General features: G+C 40.5%; 1 protein-coding gene across 6 annotated transcripts in view; it reads right to left on the bottom strand.

The window, feature by feature from the left end:
• Positions 1-26,255, bottom strand: part of Invs (inversin) — a 182,788-nt gene that overhangs the window by 40,289 nt on the left and 116,244 nt on the right. For 5 of the 6 annotated variants that reach the window (XM_029555430.1, XM_029555432.1, XM_029555433.1 and 2 more), the window contains 8 exons: positions 21,129-21,302; positions 18,640-18,807; positions 13,382-13,562; positions 10,925-11,034; positions 7,783-7,954; positions 5,853-6,008; positions 5,233-5,462; positions 33-139 (listed from right to left, as the gene is read on the bottom strand). In XM_029555430.1, coding sequence (XP_029411290.1) covers positions 33-139; positions 5,233-5,462; positions 5,853-6,008; positions 7,783-7,954; positions 10,925-11,034; positions 13,382-13,562; positions 18,640-18,807; positions 21,129-21,302 — 1,298 coding nt within the window. Of the gene's footprint in view, positions 1-32; positions 140-5,232; positions 5,463-5,852; positions 6,009-7,782; positions 7,955-10,924; positions 11,035-13,381; positions 13,563-18,639; positions 18,808-21,128; positions 21,307-26,255 lie in introns of all 6 variants that reach the window. The other variant, XM_029555431.1, reaches the window with a different exon arrangement.

Genomic DNA, 26,255 nt, shown 5'->3' with positions numbered 1-26,255 from the left:
ATATACCCCCTGCCCCTTAATCAACAGTTTACCTCTCTTCATTGTTTTCCATCTGGTTAGGGAAAGCAGCAAAGTCCAGCAGTAATTTAATGGCATCAAGGTATCCATTGTTACAAGACCAGTGCAAGGCTGTTCTTCCCTGCAAATAGGAACAGAAATCAAGAGCACCTGGAGTGAGCAGTTTGCACTATGTGATTATTTACGCTAACTCAAAATATAAACAATTCTTCCCCACATTGTTCAGTTATAAAGAAGGGAGACTATCAGGGCTGGAGAGATGGCTCAGGGGTTAAGAGCACTAGCTTCTCTTGCACAGGACCTGGGTTCTAATTCCAGCACCCGTATAGCAGCTAACAACCATCCATAACTAGTTCCAGGGGATCCGAAGCCCCTTTTATCCTCTGCAGGCACTAATGACGCAGGTGTATTTACATACATGCAGGTATAACATTCATACATATAAAATAAAATTTAAAATTTTTTAAAAAAGAAGGTAGACTGTTAAGTATATAATAGAGAAAATAGGTGGTGCCTTAACCAAGTGATCATAATTAACACAAGGTGAAATGGCATCATGTGCTGCCTGAGGGGACACCTGAAGAGGATTCCATATTTTTCACATACTATTTTAACCATGAATGTAAAACCTGAATTAATTATGAGGAGACAAGAGGCAAATCCAAAGTCAAAATCAATAAAATAAATGGTCTGTGTTTAAAATTTTCAGTGCCACAGAAGCCTAAGGAATTAGAAAATTTTGCCACCAAACCTAATGACCTCAGTTTGTTCCCCAGGACCCACATGGTAGAAGGACATCAGATTCTGGCAAATTGTCTTTTGACCTCCACATAATGGCATGTGTGCATGTTCGTGGACAAATAAAAAATAATAAATAATAAAAAGATGAAGAAGGCATGAAGCATTGTTAGAGAAAAAGAAGACATTTCATAATGTTGAAGGAGTCAAGGGAGACACCATAGCCCTAAAGTTACACACATCTAATTCTGCTTCTAAATACATGGGACAAGATGGACTGAATTAAAGGGAGTTAGAAGCATAATTGTAGCAGTAGATTTTTAAAAATTATTTTTAAAAATTAATTTTTCCCATTTTTTCATAGTGATAGATTTTAACCTGCTTTACTTTATAATGGTTGAGAGTAAAAACATGTAAGAGAGCATTGATAATATAGAAGACCTAACACAATAACACGGCTTGAAGATTTGTATATATACTTAAACATTGTATTAAATGATGGCAGAATTAGAATTCTTCTCAAATATATAGTGTATTTACTAAAATCAGTCACACTGGGCCATAAAGAAAGTCTCAAAAAATAATGACCCTTTCCCTGCAAAGATGTCTGTACCCTAACCCCTTGGAACCCACGATGTGCAATACTACATGGAAAGGCTGCTGGTCAGCTGTCCTGAGTCAAGGCTATCATTCCAGATTATCTGTGTGGGAAAGAGGGCAGGGGAGTGAGTGTTGCAGTGACAGCTGGCCTTGCAGGCTCTGATGATGGAGGAATGTGGTCATGACTTAAGCAGCCTCCGAATGCTGGAAAGGTTAAGGAGACTGATTATCTCCCTTGGGGGTGCGGGGACAGCCTTGTGATACTCTGACTTGTTAGCTTAGCGAGACTTATTTTGTTTTCTGATGTGAAACAGTGGGATAATTAATTTATATTGGATGTTTGTGCTAATTTGTCACAGTAGTAATAGGTAACTAATACAATCAATTAAAAACTAAAAACAGCCAGACATGGCTGCTCACACCTTTAATCCCCGCACTCAGGAGGCAGGTGGGTCTCTATGAGTTCAAGGCGAACCTGGTCTACATAGAGAGTTTCAGGTCACCTGGGGCTACACAGTTAAGACCTTGTCTCGAAAAATAAAAAAGGAAATGCTCAATTGCCTAAGAATTAAACAATAGATTCCTGAATAATCTGAAGTCCAGCGAATCAATCAAAGAGAAAGAAGAAAACATTTGAACCGAGTGACAGTGAAGGTGCAGCTTAACCAAATTTACAGTGTAGCTGATACAGAGCTTAGAAGAAGCATGCTTAGACACAAATATTAGAAATGAATATTGAAAAATCAACAAGCTGAAATTTCATCCACAGAATCTAAGATTCTAGCACTCAGGAGACTGAGCTAGGAAGAACTCAAGTTGGAGCCCAGCCTGGGTAAATAGCAAGTTCAAGGCCAATTTGAGCTACATGATGAGATTCTGTCTCAAAAACAAAAGGAAAAATAAAAAAAACCTAAACAAAACAAGAAAAAAGTTGGAGCACCTATAATACCAGAACCTGGGACTTGGGAAGTGGAAGCAGAATGATCAGGAGTTCAGCATCATCCTTGGCTACAGAGTGGGTTCAGGGCCAGCCTGGGCTACCTAAGACCTTGTCTCAATGTACCCCCCACCAACTGAAAAAAGAGCCAGCCACACCTGAGGAAAGTGGATAGCAGGAAATTAAGAAGAAAGCAAACACCATTCAAACAGCAGATGTACTCAAAATGCAGAAAGTCAACAAGGACAAGTGTCCTTGGAAGGATTGAAAAAGCTGAGCAGAAAGTTAAAAAGAGAGAGAGAGAAAATACAGATTGTCAATATATAGAATGAATGAAGAAAAAACTAAGTCCTAAAACATGAAATAAGCAAGTGGCTATATTACCAACTTTATATAACTACAACTGACATTTTGAATAAAAGGGACAAGTTCCCAGTAAAGTACCTTTACCAAAGCTAAAAGAAAATAATTAGAACAGTCTAATGAGACAGGATCAATTAATAACAATTTTTGCATTAAGAAAATTCCCAAGACCAGAGGTCTTCAACAACAAATTTTCTCATATACCTCAATCTTACATGAATTTGTTATAAAAATATTTTTGGATTTGTTTTATTTTATGTTTATGAGTGTTTTGCCTGCATGCATGTAAGTGCACCTGTTGTGTGTGTCATGCAATGTCCATGGACGCCAGAAAGAGGGCATCAGATTCCCTGGAACTGGAGTTACAGATGGTTTTTAGTCACCATGTGGGTGCTGGGAACTGAACCGAGGCCTTCTGTAAGAGCAGCCAGTGATCTTAACTGCTGAGCCATCTCTCCAGCTCATAATTATGATTTTTAAGGTTTTATCAACTAGATATATAATCTCACTCAACAGTGAAATACTGAAAGCCTGATCTTCAAAATGCCCAAATGAGTTAAGGATATCAAGTATCACCAATTCTATTCAACATTATCTGAGGAATCTCAGCTAGATCAATAAAATAAGACAAAGAAATGAAAGCCATAAGGATTGTTAATGAAGAAATAAGGCTGATAGCATCCACAGATAGCGAGATTGTTTATAAGGATAATTTCCAAATGCTACACATAGAAATTAATAGAACTGGAAAGGAGCTCAATTACCAACTATGTAAGAAGCTGACAACTTGGTAAAACATGAAAGATATGCTAAATTATAAAAGATACATTAGTAAATTTGTATATGTGTGTGTGCACATGCGTGTGTGCATGCACGCATGCATTCATGCATGCCAGAGCATGCATGTGCTCAGAGGATAACTTGCAGGAGTCAGTTCTCTCCTTCCATCATATGGATCCTGGGGATCAAATTCAGATCATCAGGCTTGGTGGCAAGCGCCTTAACCTACTGAGACATCCCATTGGCCCTTCCTATGTCACTTTTACATATAACAATAATCTTGATTTAAAAAAAAACCTCTCTGAATGAGTTAATAGAGAATCTATTTTCTGGTTTGAAAAACATAAGTTCTGCTAGTATTTTTAAGAGTTAAGCCACATTTGCAAAAGTGAATGCCCACTAAACTGAGAGAGACTGATATCTTACTATATAGTGGAGGAAGTACAGATTAACCAATATCTTAGAAATCAGTTTAGTGGCACACACACAGATATATCACAGATGATCACATTTATATACATTTGTTACTCTGATTCAGTAATATCACTTATAGGAACTATTATAAGAGAATAATCCAAAAGAAGAAAGTTAAATGTACAGAGATGATTCCTGCAAGGTTGTAATAGTGCAAAGTATGCAGCAATGGGAGTCTATTACTGAACTCTGTTGAGTTGGGGTTAAAGGCATAGTTTGAATCCTGGCTCTCCCACTCTCAGATAGTGTCATTGTAAGGTAATTATTTAAATGACATGAGTTCCAATATCCTTAGCTGTGAAGTGGAGTAAGAATAGTAACTACTCCCTAAATTGTGAGGATCAAATGAGCTATTATAAAAAAAAGCTCTTGGAATTTTTGATTATTAAGCAATTATGAAAAAGATTAAATAGAAAATGAGAAAACATTGGTGCTAACTTTAAAATTTTAAATTTATTTATTTAAAATTTTTTAAATTGAATTTTATGTATTTCATATATAAAATTATCTTTATACCCTCTTCCCCAACGGCGCCCTCCCATACCCCCCCCCCGAGTTCATACATTTTGTCAGTTGTGTTAAGGCCTATCATGTAAAGTGTCCCCAGAAGTTCCTTGGTGCAAATTCATCCACTGGGATTTAGTCAGCCTATCTAGAGTTCCTCCTTTTAAGAAGATCAACTCTTCCTCATCCAGCAGTAATCAGCTGCCAATAATTATTTGACTAAGATTGAGACCTGCTGTTCATTTCTGCAGTTCTGTGCTGGGTTTTTGTCTGCTTAAGTTTGGATTGGTCTTGTGCATGCTGACACCACTGCTGTAGGTTTGTATGAGAAGGGTCCCAGGAGAATTTATTTTTATTTTATGTTTATGAGTGCTCTGTCTGCAAGTGCACCACCTGTATGTAGTGCCTGCATAGGCCAGAAGAGGGCATCAGGTCCCCTGGACTTGGAGTTACAGGCAGTTGTTAGCCGCTATAAGGATGCTGGGAACCCAATGGGGTCTTCTGCAAGAGCAGTAAGCACTCTTAACTGCTGAGCCATCTCTCCAGTCTCTAGTGCTAATCTTAAGTAAACAAAAGGTGGTTTGTAAAATCATATATGTGTACATATACATACGTGTATTTTATAAAAGTGTAAAAAATTATTATATTAGAGTATATACACACTTGTTAAGTTATATATAGATACAGATGCATACTAGAAGGGAACATGAACAAAATCTTCTCTCTCCAAGTGATGAACTGTTTTACTTAAGTTCACAGCAAGGCAGAACTATTTTCCACCTTGGAGTTAACGGCACAGGAAAGCCCCAGGTGTCTACCTCTTTGTCTTGGATGTTGGGGTCTGCATTGTTTTCCATGAGCACTGCCATGCAGTTGATGTACCCTCCATATGCGGCACACTGCAAGGGTGTTCTCCCTGCATAATCCTGCACGTTTGGGTTGATCTTGTTTTCTATCAGTATCTGGCAGACATTGGCATTCCCTCCCAGTGCTGCCCAGTGTAGAAGTGAGTGTCCATCTTGGTCAACGAGATCGACCCTTGCCCCACCTGGGAAAGCAAAACTGCAGTGAGAAATGGAAGAGAGACAGCATTTATCAGAAGGAACAGAAGTTAAACTAAAATGATGGTCCTTTAATTAAGGCTTTATTCTCAGTGAAACCCTTCCATACATTACACACTGTCGACCTCAGAGTTTTGCAGCATTCCTAAAAGTTGGTGAGGGTAGGACTCACTCTCTTTCTACAGTAAATAAAATGCAGAGTCAGGCAGGTGAAGAGACTGTGACAGCAAACATCCACCAACAGGCAGAGCTTCTTTGAACTGCAGTTTTCTGGGGCCCACCTGGCTCTGCTGCCTGGATGAAACTGTTTCACACTGACCACACTGCAGTTCCTAGCTGTTGTGAGAGACTCAGTAGGAGTACTCAAACCAACTAACCTTTAATGAGGGTCTGAATCACATCTTTGTGCCCCATTTCACAGGCTCGGAAGAGTGGGGTATGTTTCATGACGTCAGTAGCATCTACTTGAGCATTGTTTTCCAATAATAACTTCACAGTGCTGACATGGCCAGAAAGGGCAGCGGCATGCAAAGCTAAAAAAGAAGACAAAGCAAGAGATAAGCTCTAAAACAACTTTACCTTTGTATTAAAGTCTGTATCTCTGTCTCTTATGGCGTTCCCCTCGTTTTGACTAAATACAGGTGTGTGTGTGTGTGTGTGTGTGTGTGTGTATGTGTTATTTGATACAGGGTATCATGAATTCCAGATTGGCCTTGAGTTCATTATATAGCTGAGGATGACCATCAACTTCTGGTGCTCCTGCCTCTACTTCTGGAGTATTGGGATTACAGGTGTGCATTACCACACCCAGTTTCTGCAGTGCTGGGGATGGAACCTGGGGTCTGTGCGTGCTAGGTGAGCCTTCTACCAGCTGAGCTACATCCCCAGTCCTTTTTGTTGTTGCTCTTGTCCCTGGGAAGTCAAATCTTAGTGATTCTCTAATTTATGAGCTTTTCCTAAAGAAATATTTTGGAAAGGTAAAACCTTTGTCATAAAATTGAAATTGCCTAAAAACCTCAACCCCACCCTCCTCCCAAAAAGCCTTTATAGGGTGTGGTGGTTTCCATGTAGGTAGGGAGATTATTAAGCATAGCAACTCCGCTTTCCTCCCCTTTCCACCCAGTGCTACATCAGTAGTTTTGGTGGCTAATAAAGACCTTTTCTAGGATAACGGGGAGATGCAAATGGCTCCAGTATGCTTCCACAGAAAACAAACAAAAGAACAAAACCAAACCCCATCTTACCACGGTGGAGCCCTCCACTAAGCTTTGACTCTGCTCAGTGTTACTGCGTTGGTGTATGATTTTACTTTTCCTTCTGACTTGCATTTGGGATATCAGACAAAGAAGAGACCTCCACATTGACACTGAATGCTAAAAACCACATCTCCTAGTAACCAACACGTAGTTAAAGGGCTCTCTCACTGGAGAAAGAGGTTAAAGCAAGCATCTAGTAAGAAGTTGAGGTGCCAGGCCTACTAGAAGCTGTGAATGCTGCAGGGTTGGGAGGCGTCTCTACTGTGGGAGATGCAGCATGCAGTCATGCCACTCAAACTCAAGAAAAGAGCATAAAAATGAGACGTGAGAACACATTTAGATGTGTGCATCCTTTAAAATGTGTTTTGGAAATGTTAACTAAATACACACAGTTTTTTGCATATGCATGTTTTGTGTGGTGTGCATCTGTGTGTATATGCAGGTTTGCATGTGTGCGAGTACACAGATGTGTGCATGTGCATGTGGAGGCCTGAAGTCCACATCGGGTGCCTTTGTCAATTACACTCCACCTTATATATGGAGGCAGGGTTTTGGGCCCCTCACTGGAGTGAGCTGTTTCGCCTAGTCTGGATTTCTTGTCTCTGCCTCTCAAACGCTGGGATCACAGGCAGGCTGCCAGGCCCACCCAGGGATTGGGATCCAAGCTCTGGTCCCCATATTTGCATGGCAAGCACTTCACACACTGAGCCATCTCTCCAGTCCTATGTGTAGATAAAGTGCATATAGGCTTGTGTTCTTTTTTACACAGAAGTAAATGATGATAAGCTTCTATAATCATTTCTAAGGAGCAACTAGAGTTATAAACCAGATGTCACCATTTACTTCATAGAAATATACTAACTTTAGCCATAATTCTTGGAAGAAATAAAGGCTTGGGAGTGAGATCCTGGCAAACTTACACTTAAAAAGTGAAGAGCTAATGCAAACAATATTAGGTCAAGGACAATAATCTCAGGTCACTATTTTACAATTTTATAATACCCTTTGGAACCTGCATGCCAACAAGTGGAACCTGGGTGCCAGCTCCTACCAGTGCCGCCATACTTGTCTGCCATGTTAATATCAATATCAGATTTTAAAGTCAGCATAGTCCTGAGGACGTCATCACTGCCTTTCCCTGCTGCCCACATGAAGGATGTTCTTCCTTCCAGGTCTGAATCATCTCTCACTGAAGGATGTTTTAGAAACACTTTAACTGTTTCCTGTAAAGACAGAACTTTATTTAGAATACGGAGGCAGCAAGGTAATATTCTTTACGGTAACAAAACAACTATTATGCAGAATTCCACTGAGAAGAGGTATTTCCCCCTGCTTATAAGTCAAATGAAATTAAGAATAACAAAACCAGGGCTGGAGAGATGGCTCAGTGGTTAAGAGCACTAGCTGCTCTTGCAGAAGACCCTGGTTCAGTTCCCAGCACCAACAGGGTAGCTAACAACTATCCATAACTCAAGTTCCAGAGGATCTGACACCCTCTTCTGACCTCCACAGGCATTGCATGACAGGGGTACACTTATGTACATGCAGGCAATACACTCATACACACGAAAAAAATATTTGACAGAAAGAATAAATTCAAAGGCTTATCTAATTTAGTTCCTCATTTCAGACATGAACAGATTGAGTTTCAAGGTCATATCAATACAAATGTATTGACAGGAGTCAGGGAAAAATCAGAATACTTTGTCCATAACATGATACATTGTTTCCTAATTTTAAGAAAATATAAGGAGTTCTTGAAGAAGAAAGCTCTAACATGTGTGTTCATTAAGAATATTTAAAGACCCAGCACTCAAGAGGCAGATGCAGGCAGATCACTGTGAGATCCAGGCTAGCCTGGTCTACATAGCAAGTTCCAGGATACCTGGGGCTACAGGGAAACCCTGTCTCAAAAAACACACATGCACACAGAATATTTAAAATCTTTAAAAAAATTTATTCATTTTTATTTTATGTGTATGTGTATATTGCCTGCATGTAGGTAAATGCACCCATGTCATGCAATGCCCACAGAGGTCAGAAGAGGCTGTCAAAATCCCCTGGGACTGGAGTTACAGACAGTTGTTAGCTGCCATGTGGGTGCTGGGATTCGAACCTGGGTCTTCTGCAAGAACAACCAGTGTCCTTAACCACTGAGCCATCTCTCCAGCCCACACACAGAATATTTAAAGAAACAAAATTTAAAAGTTAGTGACTCCTTGTTTTGCTTCATTTTACTGATTTACAGACGTTTCTTTGTAAATTTTATATTCTATTCTTAATGAAGAGTGTGGGGATACTGTTTGCTTATTTTTCAGTGTTTTTCAAAAAGAAAATTGTAACTTTTTCTGAGTTAATAGTACGGACTGGCAGATTAATGTAGACATCCGTAATGTTCTGCCATTCTTTCTCACTCTCACAAGTATTTAATTATTGATATCTGTATGCTTATTAAATCTGGTTCAAAATCATGAGCAAGCTGTTTAGTTTCTTAGAACATGTATTTTTTTTTTTGTCTTTTTGAGACAGGGTCTCCCTGTAGCCCCAGCTGGCCTAGAACTTACTATGTATACCAGGCTGGCCTTGAACTCACAGAGATCCATCTACCTCTGCCTCCTAAGTGTTGGAATTAAAAGCATGCACCACCATACCCAGCTAAAGCATGGATTTTAAAGAAAATCTGTAAGTGGGATATCACAGCTGACCTCATAGGCTTGTGTTGAATTACATACTGGACTTTGATTTCCATAGATCTACCAGCTTGGACCAAATGACTTTCTTATCTGTGATAAGAAAGAGCATCTTATCAAAATACTACTTTGTAATTTTCTGAGATGTTGGGAGACTATAAAAGATAATGGTTTACAAAGACTCTAGGAGGTACATTGAACAAAGCTTTAGGATACTAGGAAGAAAAGACTAATATACGAGCAGTCTGTGCACAGCTTAAGAGACACACAAAGTACTTGTCACATAGAAAGGACATTAATCAATTTTGGATCTGTTTAAAACAAAAGGGTGAGAAAATTATTAGCATGTAAGCTAGCATTCAAACTGGTTTCCAAATATAGAGTAAGAAAGAAATGAAAATGAGACATTTCAGCACTGTGAGTATTCAACAGAACATTCAGGGAGGTCAAGAAGTGAGAATGAATTAGGCTGTGCTGCTGACAGCACTGTTGTGAGCTGGACTGTGCACATTCATGTAGAAGGTGGGACAAGCAACTGTGGCTCCTTTCATGTGCGCCTCTACCCTGCACGAGTACTTCTTGGTGGTCACTCAGACTCAGGAAATGGAAGCAGGCTACACACTATCAAGTTGCGGGATGAACTGGGACATAATGGGTTAGAATGTGCTTGGTAATCATAAAAGATTATCAGGCATCAGGAAAGAACTATTGGCAATGTTCATTATTTCTGGAAATAATAATTCATACTTTTGGTTTGACAGATATGTAAAATGCATAGTTATTAGTAGTAATCACAAGAATATGTTTTATGCTTTGAATACCTGTTCTATGCCAAGTGCAGTAGACACTTGTCATAAATCTGCTCTCATTTTTACAGCAATCCTGAAAGGTGAGGTCGAATTATCCTCATTTTACCCAGGAAGAAACAAAGACCGAGTGAGGTTAAGGAGCTTGTGTGAGATCACACAGCTCGGAAACTGCATGACTGGGATTCCAGAGTGGGTTTCCCAGCTCGAAAGCCTTGCCACCTTGCTCTCAGGACAATCACAGAGTGCTGAACACTAAGATATCCTCAGTGCTATGAAATTCACAAAATGCTGCTGTACACTTACCACAAAGCAAAACACTGTGCTGAGTGTTTACATAAAAGCTGCATAAAACTTTGCATGTGACTGTGTTATAAAAATTCAGACTATCACAGAACTTTGCATGTGTTACAAAAATTCAGACTATCATCTGCATCACAGAGTTAATGGTATAAACGATGGTTAAAAGCCAACTGCTAAATTAATAGAGAGCGAGGAGTATCCACAAAACTGAAGAAATTTGAATCAGGCCAGTGGCAACTTCTTTTATGAGATTTTACTGGAGTTATCATTAGGACAGATTGGGCGAAGGGTACATGGGATCATGCTATATTATTTTTTGCAATTGCATATATGAATCTATAATTATATAAAAGTAAATGTTTTATTAAGAAAAAAGAGAGTTGTTTCTACTTACTGCAAAGTTACTCTGAGCTGCATAGTGCAAGGGGGTTGCCCCTTGGCTGTCAGAGGGGATAGTTCCAGACTTGTTTCTTTCTAAAAGGAGATGGACAATCTTTGCATGGCCTGAAAATAGAATGAGGTAGTTAACGTTCACAAAGGGGCATTAGTCAATTCTAAATCTATTTAAAAGAAAGGTATAAGAAAAATCTCCAGTATATGATGCCATTCAAATGGTTTCTGCAGAGCAGCCCCCACCCCAGTGCAGTCCTTCTCCCTTCTCCCCAGTGTACCACAATAGGGCAGAACAGAGCTGAAGCCTAAAGCACTAAAACGTGGGTGCCTCAGTTGGGAAGAAGATGACAGTAGTGCAAAGTGCCAAGCTGGGAGAAAGTCCTATCGGGTGTCCTCTCTTGGGCCCCCTGGGTTCACTGTCCCTCGACTCAAGGTTCCACTTTTTGATCTACCAGAACTGAACACTGGTTCCCTTCTACTGCTCAGGTGGACATATTGAAATGCAATCTTTTCTACCTGTGAGGCTTCCACTGATCTTCCCCGCCACCCCCCGAGTCTTTTAACATCAAAGAAGTATTTTTCTGAACAAGAGAGCAGGCTATAATAAAGTGTGGTGGGACAATACTCTACTGTACAGCCTGAAAGAATTAGTTTCTACAAGGCAGAAACTGTACAAAAGTTCAAAGAGTTCACAAGCTGGGTATGGTGGTGCATGCCTGCAACCTTAGTACTCAAAAGGTTGAGGCAGGAGGACTGAATATTTGAGGCTAGCCTGGGCTACAAGGAAGTGGTCAGATAGCCTCAGCTACATAGCAAGGCTCTGTTTCAAAAAGCAAAACAGAACAACAAGGAGAGCTAGTGAACCCAGGAATCTACATGAAATCGTCTTATCTCTCTGTTCCAGAGCATGTGGGGAACTAGGCAATGAAGATGACACCGTGGCACAGCGTGCAGAGCAGGACTGTGCTGAGTGGAAGCCAGGCAAAGGGATCTGCCTAGCGGTTGCGTTCATCTACCCATTCTTTATATACGGCTTAAGATGGAGTCTTCAAAACACAAATGTAGGACCAAAGGCAATCTTTGCCATACCATCAATCTAAATGCATCTCACCGTGTTTGAGGAGCAAAGGGAACAATTTGGTGGAGACTACAGAACATTCTACAGGGCAGGGTCAGAGAACCAGCATCAGAAAGATAGGCTCATACCTGGAAATGATCCCAAGAAGGACCCAGAGGGCAGCGTCAGGAAACTGGCATCTTTGGTTTAGTGAGAAAAGGGATGGCACCTATGAAACAGAAAGTGCACCCCAAGAAGAAAGCAGACTGATGGGAAAAGGCAATGGAAGGAGATGAAATGAGGTCAGCGTCTGGGAGAGAGAAGGAAACAAAAGCTCAGCAGATGTTCTAACCTGGGGCGGGGCACTGGAAGAAAGCATCAGTTACGAAGAGCGAATCCAGTGAAGGAGAGAAACTCCCAAAGTAACCCACATTCAGGAGGAAGAAGAAAAGGGCGAAACGACACTTGAAGTCTAAATAGTCATTATAAATCTGACCATGAGAGCTGCATGCAAGTACGACGGTCGTTCCCCAAACAGGACAGTGTGCCATTCAAAATCTAGCACCAAGGTAATAATAGCTAGGGGAAACCCCCAGACTATGTTAACAAATACCTAAAGCAGTGAGTACAGACGGCTGAATTCTGTCTTAAATGTGTGGAAAGAAAAAGCGGAAGCTTACTCTTGACTCTGACTAGGCTTAAAAATGATTTTGATAAATTAAAAAAATAACCACTAACGGAATCTAAAATTCCTCCTGAAATCCCAGGCGGAAGCTAAAAGCCAAATAATAGCAACCGATCTATTTGGTTGCAAACAGGAAAAAAAATTTAAGAAAAAAAACCCCTGTGAAAACACGAATAATAGTGCAATAGAAAAAGAGGCCATATTATTTATATTTTAACAATGGCGGTTAGTGGATAAACTATTTGGCAAAAAGAAAAAAAATCTCACATTGTACCCCTTCAAAAAATTTGACACACATCCACACTCACCAGACATATATCTACTCTCTCATGGGGAAAAGTGATCTCCAGGATATCAAAAGGCAAATATGAAGAAAAAAAAATCCCAAATATCAAAGTCAGAGCACAACCATCAAATGAATACCCTCCTTTACTACCTACCCCAAGTGAAGAGGGCTATACTGCATGTACCATCTTGACGAATCCTAATTCCTTTATAATAAAAGCAAGTTAAGACATAATGTTGAAATGAAAACTAATATTTAACAGAGAATAAGTCTGTATTGCTAAATTTTAAGCATGCAAAAAAAGTCAATTTATGAAATAATATAGCATTATCAATTAGAGATTAAAATACTGAAATAGTCTGGGAACCAACAGGGAGGGGAAGGTGGAGGCCTGTCCCTCTGCTGACTCTGTGACTTACAGCCAGCGTACCTAGTAAGGCAGCCCAGTGAAGCGGGGTTCGAAACAAGTTATCATAAGACGTTACGTTGCAACTCTCGTACGAGGTCAAGACATCAACCACTGTTAGGTTTCCATCGGCGACTGCGAAATGGAGAGGTGTTCGGCCCTCGTAGTCTTGCCAGTTCAGTAAAGACTCTGTGGGAGCTGCCTCCTATTCCAAGAATCAGAGGCTCAGACACATGGAATCCTCAATGAGTTATATTTGCCATATACATTAACTGAGTGTTTGCTAAAACAAATCCTCCACATTCTCCATACACACAAGTAAAATGATAGATACACTGAGAAACAAGTGCATGGTCTAAATTTTAAAAAACTTCTTTCCTATTTAACTATAAAAATACAGAAAAGAATAGAGTAACCACCATACACTACCTATATTAAAAATGTGCCCAGTGTGCTTTTGTGTCTGTTATAGATTCAGCTAAAGCTGCATCTAGTGCCTCTGTACACACACAGCAATCTGTGAACAATAACACATTCTGCGTGTGTGTTTCCAATATTTACATTGTGGAAGTACACACACATCTCCTTTCAACTTTTTTTTCCTGCACTATTGTGGGTATCTCTGTTAACTCTACTTCCTTGTTGAACTGGGTGAATAAACCATTTTCCTCCTCAGGGAGACTTAGGTTATTTCCTTTTTATTCACAACCACAAAGCTACAAAGAACATGTTTCCCTCACATGTCCTTTGTTGCACAGTGTGTGAAATTTTTCTCTTGGTTAGATACCAAAAGAGGGATTGCTGGATGAAGGCACCCACATCTTCAACTGCGTACTGTGAAGCTGCTCTCGCCAGGGTTGTACCAATTAGCACACCCATGACAACCTGAAAAGCTTCATTCCCCACATGCTGACACAAATTAATCGCTTGGAATTATCAAGCTTCCTATATTTTCTTTCTCTTTTGAGCCTCAAAGACACTTCACTGATGTTTTCATTTGAGGTTCTCGTGAATGAGACTAAGAGTTTTAGTCGTATATTTGTTGGTGATTCAGTTCTATTTCTTTGTAAGACAATAGTTTACAACATTTATTCATTTTTCTGTTGGATATTTTTAAAACTATTTATTCATTTATTTTTATTTTACATGTGTGGGTGTATTGCATGCACATATGTAAGCGTACCCATGTTGTACAATGCCCACAGAGGCCAGAAGAGGGTGTCAGATCCCCTGGAACTAGAGTTATGATGATTGTTAGCTACCATGTGAGGCTGGAACCGAATCCTGGCCTTCTGCAAGAGCAGCCAGTGCTCTTACCCCAGAGCCATCTCTCTAGCCTCTTTCTCCTGGATCTTTGTATCATCTCCCTTTGAGATTAAATGCCTTCTTTCCTCAGCCTCTAGGAGTGCCACCAGCCCATGGCCTTCAATCCCCAGCTTTCTGGAACAGCGTCAGTTAAGAAGTTACCTCACCCAAGCCATTGTTCCTTCTCAGGTTAGGCCATATCCAGATCCAAGACCTGTTGCTTCCATTTTCCTCCCTGAAGGACCATCTCAGGTTTCTAGCTTTCTGTAAAGCCAGACTATTTTACCAGCAAAGGGCCCAGCTGTGTCCACTGGGCTCCATATGTCCAAGGATAGCTACAAATACAGCTGGTCGAACACAGAACTCTAAGCTTACTTAAAACAGGAGATTTCCTTCCACCTTTTTTTCCTCCTGTAACTCAGCTGCACAGCTCTCAAGTGTGGACTTTTAGATGATAATGTTGTGTCCCAATGTCAAAAGGTTGAACAAACCTAGGACCTTGCATCTCTCAAAGATGTGTTTATCTGAGGTAAATTGGATCAAATTAGAGAAGAAATAAGATATTATGAATGAGAACTGTCTCCACAGATTTGAGATATTGTAGTATAAAGGAACTATCTAGGAAATATGTAGGAAAATTTAAAATGAGATGGAAAGTGATCAGGAAAGAAAAACTATCATTGGAGCTGGAGAGATGGCTCAGCAATTAAGAGCACTGGCTGCTCTTACAAAGGACCTGGGTTCAGTTCCCAGTACTTACATGGCACCTAACAACTGTCTGTAACTCCAGTTCCAGGCGATCCAATGCCTTTTCCTGGCCTCTAAGGGCATTATATGCATGGGTGCATTTACATACATGCAGGCAACACACTCATACACAAAAAAAATAAAATAATCTTAATGACCAGGACCATCTGATTATTGAGTCTTAGTTCTGGAATACGTATTGCTTCTCCTTCATTCTCTCCGGTGCTGCCTTGAGGGTCTACAGGCACCTGCCTACACAGCTATGTATGTTTCACACTTCTTCCTGGAACTCACTATGTAGACCAGGCTGGCCTCAAACTCACAAAGATCCACCTGCCTCTGCCTCCCAGGTGCTGGGATTAAAGGTGTGTGCCACCATGCCCAGCTAGACTTCTTCATTTTATTCTCCCTGTTTCCTCACTGCTTTTTATATTCCCAGGAAAATCTGGGAAATATCAAATGTACCAAGTGAACTTTCAGAAGTGAAAAATATGTCAGTATAATTAAACACTCCATGGACAGTCCAAACAACTGACTGGACTTAGCTGAAGAGAGATGGGAAATTGGAAGATACATCTGAGGTAATTACTCTGGATGTGGCAGAATAAAACAAGGAGATGGGACTATAACAAGAGGTGAGGTGACATGGGGAATAAAATGAAAAAGTCTGAAATACACAAGGTAGGCGCCTGGAGACCCTCAAGGCAGCAGTGCATAGAATGGAGGAGAAGCAGTATTTGCAGGGATAATGGCTACATGTTTTCCAGAACTAAGACTCGATAGTCGGAAAGTATACTAATAGGATTAAAAACTTTATTACCTTTTTTTTACATTTATGTATTCAGTGCGTGTGTGTGTATCTGCATGTATGTACACACACACACAAACATGCATGTCACAGTGTGCATGTGGAGGTCAGAGAACAACTTGTGAAAGCCAGTACTATCCTTCCACAATGTTAGTTCTGGGGACTGAACTCAAGTCTTGTCAGCCTTGGTGACAAGTGGCTTTACATGATGAGTCATCTTGCCAGCCCCATTATTATACTTTTGAGATAGGGTCTTTCTCCGTAGCCTAGGCTGGCTTTGAACTCAGGATCCTTTGGCTTCAGCTTTCTGAATTTTGAGATTACAGGAATCCCAAATCACCATGCCCAGCTCCAAACAGGAGTTATTTATTTATTTTTCTTGAGACAGTGTTTTGTGTAGCTCAGGCTGGCTCAAACTTACTATGGATTCCTAATCTCTGTGCCTCTACCTCCTAAATGCTGGGATTATAAGCAGGTGCTACCCAGCCCAGAAAATGGGATTTTTTTTTCTTATAGGGTCACACCTATAACACTGTAATAGAACTGTAGAATATAAAACCCTGAGAATGTAAAAGCAGTCTGAGTGAAAAGACAGCTCAGACAAAAGACTGATCATGGGACCAGTAATATACTTGAGTCCTCAAGAGCAACAATAAAAGGCAGAAAGCAAAAAAACAGTATCCCAAAACAACTGAGAAAAATACCTCTCTAGGACTGTGTGCACAGCAAGACTATTCTTTTCAAGAAAAGGTTGACAGGAAGACATTCCTGACCACTATAAACAGTTTGGACTGGAGCTACGGCTTAGTTGGTAGAGTGCTTGCCTAGAACGTACAAAACTTGGTCCTCAACATAGCATAAACCAGGAGTGATATAGGGCAGGCCTGTAAACCTAGCACTCAGGAGGTGGAGGCAGGAGATCAGAAGTTCAAGGAAATCCTCAGTTCCAGGCAAGCCTTGGCTACATAGACCTAGTCTCCAAAAGACAAAATAACAACAAACAAACAAGACAAAACAAAAACCTCTCCACCCTAGTTTATCGTCAACATTTCTATACAAATGGAAGTTCTAAGAGCTATAAACCAGGAGCTAAGACAGCTCTTCAAGGAGAATTTGAGATTTAAGAAAAAAAATATGGCAGGGGAGATGGCTCAGTGGGTAAAGTGCCTGCTCCTCAACTGTGAGGACCTAAGTTTGGATCCCCAGAACCCATGTAATAGCTGGGTGGGTGTGGAGGCCCACCTATCACCCCACCAAGCTAGCCAGACTAGCCTAACTAGTAAGATTCGAGTTGATGGAGAGACCCTGCCTCAGTAAATACAGTAGCTGGAGAGAGATGGAAAAAGACACCTGATGTCAACCTCTGGCTTTCTCATGCACATACACAAATGTGCACACACATCTACACACATATATGAACATACATATACAAATACTGAGCATGGTTGCGAGTGCTCGTAACCCTAGCACTGGAGGGTGGAGACAGGGGATTCCGAGAGCTCCATGGCTGGCCAGTCTCATTGAAATGACGAGCTTCAGGTTCAGTGAGAGACCCCGTCTTAAGAGAATAAGGTGGAGAGTGACAGAGGAAGACATGGCTCTGGTCTCTACATGCCTGCTCATATGTGCACACCTGAACAATGACAGGCATGACACATCACATACCCCATACAACCACATACATACACATACCACACATACATACCACACACACTCCACATGCACCCACACATACCACACATACACACACAACATATATGCCCACTCACATACACCACTCACACATAAGCACACATAACCTCCTACATCTCACACACACACACACACACACACAAACACACACACACACACACACACGCACACACAGAAGCAAAGTGGAGAGTGACAGAGGAGACACCTGACATCCTCCTCTGGCTTCTCTGTTTGGACACGCATATATACATACACACACAAATGAAAATTTTAAAATATTTAAAAAACAAGTACAAGACCTGGGGACACTGACTTGACACAGTGGGCCTTAACATCCAGGACAGAGTATATGGGTTCCAGTGGGGGGGCTATGGGAGGGTGCTGGTGGGTACGGGGCTATAAAGGTGATTCAGATTGAGAGATTCTAAATGAAATACAACAAAATTTAATAAAAACAATTTTAAAAAAACAAGTACAAGATAAAGTTGAGCATGACGAACATGAACTGGGAAGTGCTGAGGGTGGAGTGAATGCCGCTGGGGCCTGGAGCCCAGGACAGCTCTCTGTGGTGTGTTACATGTTTTGTCTCTCATGGGATGAGTCCCCATGTTGATTCTTTCATATTGTAATTTGTTTGTACATCACAGAAATGCTTTTGTGCCTATTGGCTATTTCATAATTAAACTTTTCCTAAAAAAGGCTTTTGGGTCCATAGCACCATTCGACTCACCAGAATGCATCTCACGGTGTGGACAGCACTGGGGTCTTTATGGTTGGCTGCCCAGTGGAGTGGGATCTTGCCTTCCACATCAGGAATCCCTATGTTGGAGTCGTGCTTGATGAGCAGTTTCGCATGCTCGGGGTTGTTGTAGTAGGCACTCCAGTGCAGAGCTGTTTGCTGCAAGGTGGAGAGGGGCTCAAAATAAGAACCATGGCCACACCTGGCTTCCCGAGCATCTCCTGTGGCAGGCACTGCTGTGAGAGCTTATATATCACAGTCATCATGACATCTCTGGGAGACTTGATTTGCATGTGATTGATGTTAACAAGGAGAACAAGCAAGCTTCGCAAAGACATAAGGTGGCTGAACTGAGACTGACCCAGGCAGCGTGACTCCAGAGTCCGACCTCTTATTCATCAGTCAGTTGGTTCCTTAACTACTGCTAAATTATAGGGAAAAAAAAGATAATTTATGAAAAATTGTCAGTGGGGCAAGTGATGTCTCTGATGCTGTGCCTCTGGGCATCACCAGGCACCTTAGGCTTTCATAGAATGATTTCAATTTTAATGTCTATCAGGAAGAAGGTATACCATAGGAAATCCATAGATCTGGGATACTTCATATTAAAAGATAAATTGAAGGTACTTTTACAGAGTTATAGCTAAGCCTAGCTACTGAAGAAAAGATTTTCTTTTTTTTTTTTTTTTGTCTTTTGTCTTTTGTCTTTTTGAGACAGCCCACCTGGCCTGTTGGCCTGGAATTCACTGTGTAGATCAAGCTTGCCTTGAATACATCTTTTACTAAGCAATAGCCTACCTCAAGTAAAGCACCTTATTTGCACCATGGCTTTCAAATATGAAGAAAGTAATTCCGTGTATCTATCTAATATTTACATAGATAATTAACAGTCAAAACTGAACGTGACCAATCTTTTGTTAATATCTATTATCCTTTTTTCCAGTCTTTTTCTTTCTTTTTCTTTTCTTTTTTTTCAGAAAGGGTCTCCCTGTAGTGGGACTGCCCTGGACCTTACTATGTAGACCAAGATGGCCTTGAACTCACAGGGATCCGCCTACCTCTGCCTCCCAAGTGCTGGGATTAAAGGCGTGTGCCACCACGCCCGGTGAAAAGATACTTTTTAAAAATATATATTTTATTTTTTATTTTATGTGTATGCGTGTATTGCCTGCATGTAGATAAGTGCACCCGTGTCGTGCAATGCCCGCGGAAGACAGAAGAGGCTGTTGGATCCCCTGGAATCGGAGTTACAGACAGTTGTTAGCTGCCACGTGGGTGTTGGGATTCAAACCCCGGTCTTCTGTAAGAACAGTCAGTGTTCTTAACCACTGAGCCATCTCTCCAGCCCAAGAAAAGATACTTTAAGAAAATATATTGGCGGGGCTGGAGAGATGGCTCAGCAGTTAAGAGAACTGACTTGCAGAGGAACAAGGTTTAATTCCCAGCACCCACATGGCCACTAACAACCGTCAGTAACTCCATTTCCAGGGAATCTGTCGCTCTTTTCCGGTCTCTTCAGGCATTGCATGACACAGGTGCATTTACATACATGCAGGCAAAATCTCATACACATAAAATAAATAAAATATTGTTTTCTTAAAAAAAGAAAATATAAAGCCAGGTGTGTTGATGTACACCTTTAATCCCAACACTCGGGAGGCAGAGGAAGGCGTATCTCTGTGAGTTCAAGGCCAGCCTGGTCTATATGGAAAGTTCCAGGTCAGCTGGGGCTACAGGGAGACCTAGTTTCAAAAAGACCAAAAAAGAAAAAAGAGAAAGAAAACATACTGGCCTTTTCTTTATTTCAAATAAAAGTTCAGAGAAGCGAGTAGTAATCCTGAACTTGTTGAAGTTGCTTGTAAGGCAGGCTTCCCTATGAGAAGAGTGGTCCCAGAAAGAAATGGAAGATGCTTAGATATACAGTATGTTCTCATAGTGGCATACCCAAATATCCAGTCTGGAACTGGGTAATCTATGAGCAGGAACCAAGCTTGTCTGTCATGAAGACTTTAAAAACTGACATATATGGTATTCATTTAAAGTGTACTTACTGGCATTTATTAGAATATTAAATCAATATTAAGTCATTACCTTTTAAAACAAAGATGTATTTTATGTTTATTTATGTAGATATGAATGCCCACACTCAAGAGTGCCTGAAGAGACCAGAAGAGGGCATCGGATCCTCTGGGACTGGAGTTACAAGCAGTTATAAACTGCCTGATGTGGGTGCTGGGAGAATAAGATGGCAGGATTAAAGTGAACCACTTTCCTGGGTGTAACGCAGGTCTTCTTGAAGCTTGACACCATAAAATGAAGCTTTCACTTTCTTTTCACGTTTGTCTTTGCCCTTGACAGTCTATTACGTTGTTTTTTAAAAAAACATCTTTATTGATTCAAGAATTTCATACAATGCATTTTGATCATATTCAGACCCTTCCCCATTTTCTACCCCCCACCTTACTACCCCCATGACTTACCTTGTTTTTGTCCTGGGTATCCACTTCCCCAGGGGCCATGAACTTCAGCAGAAGTGTTAAACACTTAGGGCTCTTGTGCCGGGTGGTCAGGTGCAAAGGCGTCATCTCCTCTAGATCCTTTTGCATCCAGTTTGCTCTGCGTGTAAGTAAGAGCTTCATAAAGCGATAATTTCCCTAGGTGGAGAAAAGAAAAAGGGAAGACAAGTAAACATGCAGAAAAGTTAATAAGGGAAAGTATCGCTGCACTAAAGTAGCCAATTGCTTTAGATCACACATAAAATTTATAGTGTCTGGCCGACATTTTATTGAGTGATGCAACATGCTTAATATTTAACAGTCTGTTGTCGAATATTTCAAATATTAGTATACTATTGCACATGCAGAATCTAAATTATTAAATTCTAAAATTTATTAGAGAAAATGCTTCAATGTCCATATTTTTTAAATATGTAACACTTCAAAAATTTGCATTCAATTTTTACCTTTGTTTTTCACAAGAATAAATTATTAGAAGTCAAATTTTTGGGTCAAAGTTTGTACATTTTATGGTTTTTGAGTGTATTTTCCAAGTTACTGCCTAGTAACAGCAATATGTGGATGTACTGGCTGCCTCTCCCCAGTACAGTAAATTCTGATCAATAAATATAAATAAACCTATTATGTATAGACTTATTTTCACTGTGATCTCCCTCTAAGCTGTCAACTACAGGAAGGTAGGGACTGTGCTCCACTGACTACTGCACTCAGCACAATTCCTGGTACAAAATAGGTGCTTAAAAAACAGAAAAATTACATGAAAGACTGAGTATGAAGAAATAAAATAGTTCCAGAAGTTTTTGTTCTCACTTAAAAATTTTACAGCTGCTACATGAGAGCAGACCAACTACAAGTATCAATTCTCAGGTAGCTGGTGTTTGGCTTGCCTCACTTGTGAGCCTCATTGGTTGACCTGAGTTTTAGGACAGGACTGGCCCTGGCTTCTCATTTACTTGTCTCTTGAGAAGGAAAATGCCACAATTTCCTCAAGAGGGCGCTCTGCTCTAAACTTCTTGCTATCTTTACCTTGAAAAAAGTGCTTGGTAAAAAGGAGAAAAAAACTACTGACACTTCATACCAAAAAATAAGGTTTGGCCTTTCTGAACATAGCATTTCAAATATTACAGAATAATTCATTATGACCTTTTAGAGATATTCAATCAGACAATTGTTTTGGTTGTGCAATCAGAGAAAACAGGAAGGAAATGGAAAGTCATATATTTTGGGAATGGGACTACTGAGCTATAGACATGGTGCTTGGTGAATTTATGCTTTACGTTATTCTTGGGACTCAAAGTTCACTACCCACATGGCACATGCCAGTAATATTTGCTTATTCATCCATTCAACAAACATTCATTAAGTATTGTTATGAAGGAGACAGACATATATTTGCAGTTGACTATGACAGAGCTTTTGACATAGATTTCATCTTTGTGCCTCACTAAAGTACTGTGAGAAACATCTACAGAATAAACAAATCACCCTCCTGCCCCTATTTCCTCACTTGTGAAGCAGAGATAATAACAGGACCCACAATTATTATGCATGAGAAATGAGGTGGCTGATATTTGTAAAGCACCTGGAACAAAGCACAAAGTGGGTGCTCAGCAAAGGTTTGCTAGGATTTTTATGAACAGCTTTTCAAGGTAGAGGACACAACAAACATGAACGGTGAGGTGGGAAGAAGAATGGCCAGTGATAAAAGGCAGCAGGTAGAAAAGCTTGACTGTTTATTTATGGTGCAGCTAGTGATTAAGGAGAGAACCAAACTTAGGGAGAACAGAAGTCAAAATAGTTGGAATGACATAAATAACAGCTTTTCTGTGTTTTCCTTACATTGAGAAACATGTCTGTGCTCTACCCACAGATCACAATACATGTTCAACAGGGCATACTCAACTGGAATTTGGCTGGTACCCTGGGGAGGAGTCAGCTCTGTGAACAGGCTGGCTTCTCCTGTTCTGAAGGATAGATACCCATCCAGTATTCTGTTCACAGCTGGGGCTAGAAACAACATAATTCAAGGTCAACCTCCTTGGTTTCATGAAGAAGCATTTATTAAACGCTGACTGTGTGGGCAGAAGAGGCACAGAACTTTAATGAGAGGGGCTGAGCACGAGCTTGTAGTAGAATGTACACCTGAGGACCTGGGTTTAATGCTCAATAATGAAGAGAAAATGGATTTGTTTTCCTTTTTATGTGTATGTGATGTTACGTGTGTTTTGTGTATGTATGCACATGTATTTGTGGGTCAATGACATGTGGGTGTGTGTAGGCCAGAAGTTGGCATCAGGCATCTTCTTTGATCACTCTCCACTTTACTTTTTGAGACCAGGTCTCTCACTGAACTTGGAGCTTCCCAAGTGGACAAGACTAGCTGGCCAGCAAGCCCCAGGGAGCCTTCCACCTCCACCTCCTCATCATTAGGGTTATAGCATGCACCGCCACACCTGGCGCTTTTATGTGGGTATTGGGAATCCAGACTCAGATCCTCATGCTTGCTTGCAAGCACTTTGCTGCCTGAGCCATCTCCCCAGACTTCAGCAGGCCTTTTTTAATGTCATTGGGAAAGGAAGACACTACTTGGAAGAGCAACGACTGTGTCAACTCTCGGAAGCTTGCTTGACCCTGAAGTCTCATGCTAGAGGGTATTTTGTTCCCTATAAAGCCCCCTTAGAACAGAAACATGTGAACAGAACATTTCTTACTATTCCCTCATTGTCTTAGTTACAGCTTCAACTGTCAACTAGATGCAGCTTAGGGCTGCCTGAGAAGGCAGTCTCAACTGTGGGAGAGCCTAGATCGGATTGGCCCGACTGTGGGGGATTGTCTTGTTAATTGCTGTAGGAGAGCCCATTCCACTGTGGGTGGCACCATTCCCTGACAGGTAGTCCTGGGCTGTATAGGAAAGCCAGGTCAGCAAGAGAACCATCAAACAGCACTCCTCCATGGTTTCTGCTATACTTCCTTGGCTGGGAGTGAGAGCTAATGCTGAGTGGAAGTGCAGGCAAGCCTGCCTTGAGTTTCTGCCTTCACTTCCCTCAGTGATGGATTGTGACACCAAAGTGTAAACCAGATAAATCTTTTCCTCTCCTAAACTGCTTTTGGTCAGAGCGTTTTATCACAGCATCAGAACAGAACTAGAACACTCAATATTACCTGAAATAGGAATTCATCCAGGTTTTAGACATAGGCTTACAATGCATGTATTTAGAGGATGATTTGAAGTTAAATCATTTAGTGGTTCTTAGGGTCAGGTGAGGATTGCTTCTTTGGGGATTTGCTGCCCGAGAGACAGTCTTGACTCAGTCACTAATCTCAGGTTCCTCTGATATGATCAGGTGCTGATGTTTCTGAGATGCGAAAACATTACCAAATGTCTCTGAAGCAGTGAGTAATATGGGTTTTTATTAAGCAGTCATAATTTTCATCATCCTTTATTAGTAACAGATCTTCTGATAACCACAGAGAAGATTATGACACTTGGATTTTCCCCAAATGTATGAGAAACAGAGATTACTCTAAAAGGGTGAAAAAAAATTGACCTAGAGAGCATGAGACGAATGGAAATAAATCTGGGTGAGTCAGCCCCAAATGCCAATTTGAACTTCACAGATTAGTCTTTAGAGATAATTCTTAAGATGAACTCCTTTTTTAGAAGCATACATACAACGATTTACTCTGAATAACAATAATATGGAGATTTTGAGTAAATTACTTTGATATTTTCCATTTGAATTTTTATTTTAAAGTAATAATGCATAATGGGCTGGGAGATGGTTCAGTTGGTAAAGTGTTGTGCAAGCATGAAGACCCGAGTTTGAGCCCCAGCACTCATGTAAAAATATGAGTGTGGAGTTGTGCTCCCATATTCCCAGCACTGGGGAGGTAGAAACAGGAGGATAAATGGGGCTTTCTGGCCAGCCAATATAACTGAATTGAACCTTGTTCAGTGGAAGACTGTCTCAAAATATAAGGTGGAGAGTAACTGAGGAAAATACCTGGCATTGACCTCTGACCTCCACATGCATGTGCACACATGTGCTCGCACACCTGCACATACCTGTGCACATGCATGAACATGTACACATATATAATATATACATGTATAGCATACCACACACACACACACACACACACACACACACAGAATAAAGCCTAACAATTAGGGCAATTTTTCTTTTGTGTAGCCAACTACTTTCTCCCTTTTTGGAGACTATGACTCTGAGTTGGGTGTTTCTCAGTCCAATGCATTTTTTATACTTTTATTTCATAGAAACATATATATCCATAAACTAAAGGGTGCTATTTTACATGTTCTCTATAAAAATGGTTCTGTATGAGTCACTGGCCATTTATGACTCAAAGCAATCTAGTTAAAGTTTTCTTCAGGTTGCTCTGGTCCATATATTTTCACCAGAGTAAGAAATTCTGTTCTAGGAATATATATGTGTTCTTTTCTAGAGAGATACTTAGCACGTTTATCATTTTTCTTTTTTAAAATGTTTTATTTATTATTTTTATTTTATGTGTACGTGTGTATTGCCTGCATGTAGGTAAGTGCACTCATGTCATGCAATGCCCACGGAGGTCAGAAGAGGCTGTCGGAACCCTGGATCTGGCATTACGGACAGTTAGCTACCATGTGGGTGCTGGAATTTGAACCCGGGTCTTCTGCAAGAACAACCAGTGTTCTTAACCACTGAGCCATCTCTCCAGCCCCACATTTATCATTTTTCATAATCAGTGTTGAATTGTCTTGTACAAATTTCATTAAGTGTACAGGAATTTCTGAAACTTCTGGACTCTCTAAAAATAGCTATTCCAACTGTATTTCCACTGGAAACCTGAAAATCCCTATTTCTCCTTCTTCGTTCCACTTGGTTTTGACTTTTGCCAATCTAACTGGTGCACAGTTGTGCTTTTACCATAACTTTAATTTGCGCTTCCCTAATTAAGGTGGAGTATTTTGTTGGCTACTTGTTTCTTCTGTGGATAGTCTTTTTTGTGCTGTTTGCTAATTTGAGAACTTGGCTATTTGCTTTTCTTAGTGGAATATTTTTACATCTTCTGATACTAATTCTTGGG

The sequence above is a fragment of the Nannospalax galili genome, unplaced genomic scaffold, assembly GCF_000622305.1.
Source record: "Nannospalax galili isolate Female #2095 unplaced genomic scaffold, S.galili_v1.0 scaffold125, whole genome shotgun sequence".
In the NCBI taxonomy this organism is placed as follows: domain Eukaryota; kingdom Metazoa; phylum Chordata; class Mammalia; order Rodentia; family Spalacidae; genus Nannospalax; species Nannospalax galili.
Note: the sequence above shows the minus strand (reverse complement) of the source record. Positions and strands in the feature narration are given on the sequence as shown.